The 9761-nt window shown below is 41.7% G+C and overlaps 1 protein-coding gene across 3 annotated transcripts; it reads right to left on the bottom strand.

Moving 5' to 3' along the window:
• Positions 1-837: 837 nt before the first annotated feature.
• On the bottom strand, positions 838-9504 carry nek3 (NIMA related kinase 3). 3 transcript variants are annotated; one of them, XM_083637201.1, is made up of 14 exons: positions 9457-9504; positions 9212-9335; positions 8070-8163; positions 7870-7967; positions 7662-7745; positions 7136-7203; positions 6927-7013; positions 5539-5593; positions 5075-5275; positions 4203-4317; positions 3390-3557; positions 2782-2928; positions 1969-2086; positions 838-1203 (listed from the first exon to the last, which is right to left on the bottom strand). In XM_083637201.1, exons 2-14 carry the CDS (start codon positions 9326-9328, stop codon positions 1137-1139), a joined length of 1419 nt encoding a protein of 472 aa, XP_083493327.1. In that variant the 5' UTR covers positions 9329-9335; positions 9457-9504; the 3' UTR covers positions 838-1136. The 3 variants fall into 3 exon arrangements, with proteins under 3 accessions (XP_083493327.1, XP_083493329.1, XP_083493328.1); XM_083637203.1 differs by having other exon boundaries at positions 3405-3557; XM_083637202.1 differs by lacking the exon at positions 9457-9504 and having other exon boundaries at positions 9212-9454.
• Between the last annotated feature and the right edge of the window lie 257 nt (positions 9505-9761).

The following is a 9761-nucleotide window of genomic DNA, read 5'->3' as shown; positions in this document are numbered from 1 at the left end:
CAGCAGGATAATCCATCCCAGCTATAACCGTTGGTGAATCAGCACCATAATGGTTTTGTTGACTCAAGCCTGTGTGATATCTATATCCTGTTGGGCCAAAAATGTCACGGGCGAGGCTTGCTTGAGTTTTTTATTGTTGCCAAACATGCGGTAAGCTATTGTCCGCTTTTTCATACCATCTAGTCTACACACTTGACCTTATAATTTGAGCATTTTAAATTTGCTATTCAGACGTTTCCGTTTGTCAACACAAACCTCACCGCCAGTGATCAGAGAGGTTCAGTAACAAAAGGATTATAACAAAGGCTTAATTACATCTGAGGCCGTTTCTCTCAGAGCATGGCTTTGTTCTCTGAAGTGTTCACATCAGTGATCTCAACTCCACCTAGTGGCGCATCATCATCTGGTGAAACTAATTTCCTCTACTGTGCCTGTATGTCTGCAGTCTGCACCCATGTTTAGGCCACAGCTGATGTCAAAAACAACCAAAGGCTCCAGATGTATGGGCGGACAGCAGATCACGGACAATTAAAGCGAGAGAAACCCGACAACTGAACCTGTTTAGTCTACATCTGATATTCCAGAGGAAATCAACATCAAAGGTGTGAGCTGGTTCAAACCGGTGTGACCACAGGGAGAGAGCAGCTGCTCTGGGTCTACGATTTCCTGCCTGGCCAACAAGCCAAACTTCCAGACAGCCTCAATCTACTGTGGATGTTATCATGGTAACTGAATGGGACACAGCAGATGTTCCAACCCAATGAGAGGCAGAGCACATCCACAGCTCTAATGTCTGTGCATAAACAGGTTATATAACAAGCCGAAACAATATTAGATTCAAGTTTTACTGAATTTCAATGTAGCGGTTGTTTAAGAGTAGACATAAAACAGCGGGAAAACATTCTCAAAAACTAAAAAATACAATATAGAAAAAGACCATCAGTGCTTAACTTGTTTTAGTGCATTTCAAAACTAGATCTTTGCATTTGGAACAAACTGTAAAAAATTGGTCCTCATTGAAACAATGGCTCTCAAATATACATCCAGAGACATGATCTTGGCATGTAAACAGTTTGTTTGTAGTAACTGTAATATTGAGAACCTTGTGATTGTATAGGCTCCTCAGGAAGTTGACATCAGCGCTCCAAAAACATTGTCTCCAGTTCATCCATCCAGTCGCACGGGGATTCTTCTTCAAAGTCCCTGTGGAGAGAAGAGGCATTCTGTTTCTGTGTTTCCATATGATAGGTGTGCCTTTATCCAAATGACACAATTACATGTTTATACGTTTCATACATTGTACAAAGATCCAACCAAAATTCACACGGTACTCTCAATATATATTAATGCTGCATGTGTATGTTACAGGGGAAATAAGTATGATTTTTACTGCCTCACATAGCACAAAAATATAATATCAGTGAAGGATTGATCAGTCTGGCTTTCAATACTTTATCAATACTTTTCAATACTTTCACCACCAACTGAAATTTGAATATCTCAAGACACAAAAGCAAATTACAAAGCAATATTACAATTGTAATAGTTTGCATTGTGATATATTATCTCAGTTTGTGTTGGCTGTCTGCCTGGCTAGCTTACTCATGTTAATGTGACTTTATTATTAGTATCAAACACAGGCCAATGTAAGCTGTGCCAGAGACTATTGCAATTGCTAGTGGTCGCTGATAGAAGTCAATAGAAGCCATAGATTACTCTATGGCCCTTTCACATTTGGCACAAGCCAGTTGTACATCAACAATGGGTGTCACTGTCATGACACAAGCTGTTATTAAATTTAAAGTAGTTGTTAGTGTCAGTCTTTCATTTATTTTGAGGACTTTATAAATACACTAAGCATAAATAAAATCATGAAGGATGTTGACTCCTCATGATGTAGCAGTGGCATTATGTCAAATCCCCTCATCATTAGTAATAGTGTTCCAGCTATACATCAGGTTAACGTACGTGTCGTCGTCGTCAGAGCGCAGCTCCAGCCTGTCCTCGTCTGCAGCCACTTCCTGTTCAGGGCCGTCGGTGTCGTCAGCATGCGGCGGGGACAGCGGTCCCAGCAGAGGGTTTTCACCTGACCACAGACAGACAGTTAGGCTACAGTTTATATTCTAACACAACAATGTCTTCCTACAATTAACAACGTTGCAACGTCTTCTACATCCAATGGGGCTTACTGTGTGCTGCAGTGAAACTATTTATATTATAAAGACGATGATCCACAGCTATGGCATGATATAAATAGTCTCATCTCATACATACTGTATGAAGGCTGACTTTACAAAAGTTTGGTTTTCACAGTTGAATGTAAGCTTATGAATTCCAGGGAGCTCCTATTTCAGTATTGCATATGTATTTAGGGCAGGGGATCTCAAAGTGGAGTCCAGGGACCCCCAGGGGTCCTTGAAGAGGTTTCAGGAGGTCCCCAGCAAAAGGCGTGTGAATGTATGTTCACTACATACCATCCTTAAGTAACACAATGACAGAATATGTGTGGTGGTCTGCAGAAACCCTTCACATGTCGCTGCAACGAGCAAAAGAAGGTTGAAAATGAGTTTTCCAGGTATTTTGAGATTTTGAGTGATTTGGTTGCTTTCCTCTCCGTAGTACATCATGGTGAATAATTATTTCCATAAAACTAAGGGGAAAGTATTTATTTTTATGGTTTTGGTGGAATGCCACTGTAGAAAATACAACGTTGTGAAATGTTTAAAGCCATTTTTCTCACGTTTGACTTTTAGACACATAACAGATTAAAATGCGACAGACCTCCTGTGTGTATCGTATAGGTGCTGAAGGCTGCGCTGAGCTGGAGCTTCTCCAGCAGACTGAGAACCCTCTCAGGAGGATTCCTCTCCCATCGTCTCCTCTGCCGGCACTCCTGTGCGTCTCCTGAGCTGACGGCCGCTGAGACTCCTGGGCAGACCGCAATACAAACAGGGTTCCACACTTACTTGGGACATCACATTCAAGCACTTGACTTTCAAATTGTTTGGTGAAATTCAAGGACTCAAAATGGGCATATCTTGAGGTAAAACATGACACTGGTCAAAGTTAGACATGGCCACATAGGACTCATTTTTACTCTTGACATGTCAAGATATCCCGGTGAAATCATTTTAAAACTGCTCCTATATCAATGCAAATCTCTACCACAGGTTTTTCCTCAGGATCTGTTGATCCTAGGATGGATAGTGGTCCAGACAGCAGTATTGATACATTTGGGTGCTTTCAAGTACTTTCAAGGCCATCCATTAATTTCCAAAAACGTCAAATGCCTTGTTTTATTTTACTTTTCAAATCCACAAACTTTTAAGGATTTTCAACACATGTACAACACATTGATAACCTATTTGCTTCTCCTAATATGGTTATACTTTCATGAGTAGAACCTGTGTGAGTTTGGCCAGTTGATGCCATGCTGTCAGATGAGAGGAGACTGGCATTGCCCAACATCTGCAGCACGGAGTCCGAGGGGCCGGCAGCCCACTGCTTTCGAGGACCGGGCTCTCCGCTTTCACAGTGGGCCTCAGATGACTCCACTCCTGGGGCAGGAGGAATGGGTACCGTGTTATCTTTCAATAATGAAAAACTTGATTGGTAGATTGGTATGACAGGAACGTATGAGAAACCAAAGAGGGATCTGAGGCACTCTGTTGTGCATAGCAAAAGTCAAAAGTCTATATTTTAAATTGGCAAAAAAGTTTAAAATGGCGGATGTGTTTCAGTGTGAATGAGCCTCCTTCCTTAATATGTTTTGACTTTTTCCATCAGTGCCTCGGACCTTCTTTGGGTTTTCATACATATCTGGTAGTAGCAGTAATACCCAAGAGGCTGCTTTTCACTGTGTTTATGGCTGTGATGGTGATGCAGCTAAGCACAGCTAAGTCCTGTTGGCATCGTAAAACGTTTCCATAGTATTTTTATACATCTTGATGGAATGTAACGGAAATTATACAACCGGTATATACACCACATATCTGCTAGAAAAGAATGCTTATTTTCTCACGGACAGCCACATCATGAATTTTCAACAGTTCACAAGTTTCCGTATAGACGTTTTTAATGGTAGAATGACAAAAAAGAACACCTAATTTTCAGTGACGTGGTTTTCCCACAACCGCAGCAGTATATCCTCTAGTTTACGATGAGAACGAAACTGTATTTTGTCTCTTAACTTTGGACGCTACCTTCGAATGTTGACGTTGTAATTAGACTCTTCTGTCCCAGAAGATTAGACACCTTCTCCCCCTCTTCTCTTCTCCATCTCCCCTTTCGCCTCCCCTGTTCCTCCGTCTCAATCGCCTGCGAAAGATCCAAAGCAACGCAGTAAATCAAAACCATAACATGAGTTACGCGGCCATCTGAACTAACACCGGCCTGTCAAGGGTCAGATCCCATGTAGGGTCACCGCAGCTGGGAATGTTGTGTAAGACCTTGTGGCCACTGCCAAGTTTAAATTCTAAACTTTACATCAGGTCGTGACCAAACGTCATTCTGATGGATTGGGCAGTGGTAAAGCAACTTGAGTTATTGTCACCAGGCAGCTGAACACAATGGTGTTCCTGATATTTTAAAAAACAACAGTACACATGCGTTTTACACATTTTTGTCATTTTTCTGTACATATGGTCCAGGGTTTTATGTAGATTCTGTATATATGTTATCTGTAAAATGAATATAAGGTGTACTGTATAGTTGGTTTACAATGCTCCACCTGTACAGCGGCCCAGCACGTAACAGGATGTGAGCTGCCAGAACTGCAAGATCTCTACAACCAGCGGTGCCTCAGGAGGTCCCTGAAGATCATCAAAGACACAAACCACCCCCACAACAGTCTGTTCTCCCTGCTACCCTCAGGGAGGAGATACAGGGTCCCAAGAGCACGCACAATGGAAATGGAGAAAATAATTTAAAAAAAAACAACAAACAGGAAGTGATGTGTCCAAACTTTTGACTGGTAGTGAAATGTTTATGTTATCACCTATTTCAAACAATATATTTAATATTTTTAGCAATACTTTAGTCTACAAGCACCAGCAGTAACTGGTAACTTTTTTACCTGGGAGGGTAGATGGCCACGCAGGAGTCTGGATATCCGGTGAGAGGTGAGGATGGTGTGGAGGGACGGCCTGTCCTTGGGGTTTGTCTTAAACATCTGCTTGACCAAATAGTGCAGCTCGTAGGGCAGGTGGCTGGGCAGGGGAGGGTAGGCGCCTCGACACACCTTCAGAATCAGACTCTTCCAGCTGGATGCCTGGAACTGGAGACAAGAGGGGAACGGACCGGGGTGAGCATCTCTGCGAACACAAACCCTTCCGAGCCACAAAAAATACACAGCAGATAATTTGACTCAGCTGAAGATACTGGAGCCTCCGTCATTTCACACCAATGGCTTGCAGTATCTCTGGCTGCACGGTGAGATCTCAGCACAAAGTATTCTATACAGTGATTCATTGACAGTGTTTGGAGAGAGGCCCGAGAGGCAAAGCGGCGGTATGGAGAGAAGAGGAGGAGGGTAAGTACCGGGTGGCGCAAGGTGCAGAGCTCGTACAGGACGCAGCCCAGAGACCACACATCACTGCAGAACACACAAACACACACAGAGGGTTATTCATGCACGCCAGACGCTCTTCATTTCTTGGCCCCCAAAAAAAGAAAAAGACTGAGTAGCCTCCACATCACACAAGTCATCTTGCTTTGTTTAGGAATAGTACAGATAAGTACACACTGGATATCATATTGCAGCATTGCTGATGGTATTATGGCTGTGCTAATATAAATATTCATAATATGCAATGAACATGAATAAAGCACTTTTATCCTCCATCTCGAGGCTTGTTTCTTCTTTTTGACATTTTTGTGTGTGTCAACAACAGTGATAAGACTGTACAATGGTTCCTGTCCAAATGGCCTCAGCCTCAGCCAGCTAGGAGGGAGCTGAAGAGCAGGATGCCTGTACTGTTTATATATACTATCCTGGAATGCTTTTGGCATTCCTGCCCTCTGCTCTATTCTGTAAGAGTGTCCTCAGACTGGCTGCACTCGGCTTGTTTGTTTCGAGTAGCCTGTTTACCTTGTCATGGTTTGGAAGTGAGAACACAACCCGTTCCAAATGAAGCCTGGCAATCTTTGCCTCGACTGCAAGCAAGATGTGAGCAGGGACCAGGAAAAAGAGCTCAACAGTGCTGCATGTTTCCCACCCATATTTTGTTGGTATATATGTTACCATAGTTACTTCCTTCGCATGCCATGAATCAAAATATCACAGATAACGCTTGGCACCTGACCGTGTGAAACAAACATGACAGCTACTGTATATAAACGGCACAGGGTTTGGTGGTAAGGTTTTGGTTTTTAGTTTTGCATCCTGTCAGACTTTTGGTTAAAGTGTTTCCTGATCTGTGGGTCGACACATACTGTAACCCATTTTCTGTATGCATGCTACCTCCATAGCGATGCTGAAATGAAGACAATAATACAGTACACATGCACTTTGCACATTGTCATTTTTCTGAACATTTGGTACGTCCATCTGGGGTTTTATGTACCTATGCAAATTTGTTTTTATATAATGCATCTACAATATGTATGGCCTTCTATAGACTTGCACATCATGTACATGTATATTTGCTGACAAGTCACATATCCGTTTTCTCCATGTGCCCATATATCATTGTTAAATATTCCTTATAAATCTATTGAAATGTTTATGTTTCCACCAATTTCATACTGCACATATATTTTTTGCAAATACTTTGATAATGTACATATTCTGCATTCATCCTTCTCTTTGTCTCAGTACAATGTACAGCTGTACTGTTTTTATTTTGCACACCCTAATGGGGACATTAGTCCAAACTCTTCTTATCTTATCTTGTATGAAGCAACCAGCCAAACAAACATAATCATACCTCTTATTGTTGTATGGCTTGTTGTCCCAGATTTCTGGAGAGACGTAATATGGCGTCCCAACATATGCGTGAGCGTAAGCCTTTGAGCTGCAGGAGAGGACACAATTACAAAAACGATGAGTTGAAATCAAAATATAAACAGAGCAAATCAAGCACAGTGCATTATTAGCTTAAAAAAAGTATAAATTGCTGCTTTGCGCTTCCTGTACCTATTCAGAACACAAGCGGAGCCAAAGTCCCCGAGCTTGATTGTCCCATTATCTGTCAGGAAAATGTTCTGGGCGAGGAAATGAGAGAGAAATGATGACTAAACATGGAAATAAAAAAGAGCAGCCATGCATGGGACCATGATGATATTGCGTATAACTGGGAGATAATGTTGTGATCTCATCTCGATCAGCAATTTCACCATTGCTTATTTTACTCTGCAGCGCTCATACTGATGAGATTCAATCAACGCAGCCAACCAATAAACTACATTAAGTACTTCTTGTTGTTCTGACTCAGAGGCTCTAAAGAAACATACAGAAAATCTGATTGTTGTCATTAAGTTGTTGTAATGAGTTTTCTGTGTGACCTACGCCAAAATTCAAAAGAATAATCATTTTCTGCAGGCATTATCACCACCTGAAATGCAAAATCCATTAACATTATGTATGTATGTTGTATGGACATGCATGTGGGTGTAATAATAACATAATAAAAAAATAGACTGTAATTTCAGCAACACACTACCTTGGCCTTCAGATCTCTGTGCAAAACCCGTTTATCGTGGATGTGCTTCGTACCAGCACACATCTGAGCAAACCATTTCAAGGTCTGGGGGGGAGGAGGGGCCGAGGGGGGGGGGACAGCAAATCAGAGTCAGTAGAACAAAAGAACAAATCAGTAACACCAGCGTCCATTTAAATTGTGTGCATTGCTTCAGGAAGTCGAGGCCTACATCATCGACTGAGAACAGGATGGTTTTCTGTTGCCGGATCCTCTGGAGCAGGTCTCCTCCACCGCAGTACTCCATGACGATACACAGGTGGCCGTCAGCTGAACAAACACAAACACAATCACAATGCCTATTATGTACTCATAAACCATAATGACTGGATTACGCCACAAATGTCAGAATCATTTGTGAATAGTGAATACCTTCAAACGCCTCCCTGAAGGCAACGATATGAGGATGTTTCATCCCGGACAACAGCACCGCTTCTCTCCTCGAATTCTCCAATTTGGACTGACTCTATAAAAATGCAAATGTGATTCATGCAAAACAAACGTGATCTCTACATTGGCAGTGATCTTGCAGCTATCTCTGTATGGGATCACAATGCAAATAACATTTCCATATTAGACCCAGGCTATGGCACAACAGACTGGATTAAAATACAGTCTACAAATGCAGGGGCCCAACCAGATTCTTGGCAGATTAAACACAGATAAAACAGAAATGTCATAATAATGTATACTTAAACTTCACTTCCAAGGCCTACACAATAACCCTACAGCCGGAGGCAGAACTCGCCATCTTCGGCTGCTCGGAGTCCTCTCTGAACTTCCCTACAGCTGTGCAACAGTCTCTGACGCAGATGACAACTGTTGCCAAGAAACTCATTCTGAAGGAATGGAAGTCCCCCTATTCACCTTCTTTTCAATTGTGGTTGACGGACATGACCTCTGTTATACGGATGGAGAGGCTTAGGTTCCTGAGGACCAACTTGGAAAATGTTCGGCTATCTGGGACCCATTTCTGGCCTACCTTCATGAGATTGGATGCGACGGGTGACTCGCCTGGCTGGTTTCTCATGGACCCTTGCACAATATATTTTATAAACACATAGGCGCCTTGTAGTGTTGAATGTTGATCATGTTTTTCTTTTTCCTTTTCCTGTGTCCGAGCCTGTTTGTGTGTCCTGTTCATTTATTGTTCAGAAAGTTTTAAAATCAAATATTGGGGGGGTAAACTTCACTTAACTTATCAGAACTTAAACCAATTCAACCTCTTAATAAACAATAGTTTCTGTAAAAGCAATGTCCATTGTGGTGTAACTAAAGTTCAGTTGGACCGCTATGCTATGGCACAAGACTGGATTCAAATACAGTACAGTACTGTGGTTGATAAAAATTTGTTTATTGGGGAGTTTGTTTATTTATTTTACTTGTATTTCTTTTAGACAGAAATACTTTGATGTCTGCTGGATATCCAGTTCAAATCCAATTAATCCTGATAACATTACACTAGAGATGAGGATATACAGTAAGCACATCATTAGCTTTGTTTGCACACCTACCTTTGGCAGCAGGATCTCTTTAAGCACATATTTCTCCTGACTGTTTTGACATTGGACCAGCAAAGCCCTGCCGAAAGAGCCTTCACCAATCACTTTGTGGAGTGAGTATCTCTCCATGCTTCCTCTGTGAACACAAACCACCAAAATATATAAAACAGAAACAGCTCAGTATATTGCTGACATACAGACAGTCAGTTTTACAGTGAGGCATAATAAGCAGCACCAACATATTTAACATGAACAACCTCGTATCCCAAAAGGCGTGTTGTGGTCGTTGTGGTCTGTGAGATGCCACTTCCTTATTATTGTATGACGTAAGTAAAATGTAGCTGTGTCGCACCGACTGGCCTCTAGATGGCAGTAGATTATAATCCCGAAACCCTACTATGATTGATCGGAGGTTTTTAATGTATTTCCCTAAAAATGAAGACCAAAATAATAATGTTACAATGATTAAACCTGCTGCTACACCGTTTGTTTGATATGTGACTGTCTCTTAGAATGCTTTTATACATTATTTGTAGCTATTCTCTCTCATATACTTTTTGAA

Source organism: Poromitra crassiceps, assembly GCF_964638095.1.
Source record: "Poromitra crassiceps genome assembly, chromosome: 5".
Classification (NCBI taxonomy): domain Eukaryota; kingdom Metazoa; phylum Chordata; class Actinopteri; order Beryciformes; family Melamphaidae; genus Poromitra; species Poromitra crassiceps.
Note: the sequence above shows the minus strand (reverse complement) of the source record. Positions and strands in the feature narration are given on the sequence as shown.

What these genes read in the sequence shown, in the direction of transcription:
- nek3 (XM_083637201.1), bottom strand. Translation starts at nt 9,328, where the DNA reads ATGGAGAGATACTCACTCCACAAAGTGATTGGTGAAGGCTCTTTCGGC. An exon ending in TCCTGTTCTCAGTCGATGAT is followed by an intron (nt 7,746 to 7,869) that starts GTAGGCCTCGAC and finishes CCTCCCCCCCAG; the next exon opens with ACCTTGAAATGGTTTGCTCA. An exon ending in AAGCCATACAACAATAAGAG is followed by an intron (nt 5,594 to 6,926) that starts GTATGATTATGT and finishes TGTGTTCTGCAG; the next exon opens with TGATGTGTGGTCTCTGGGCT.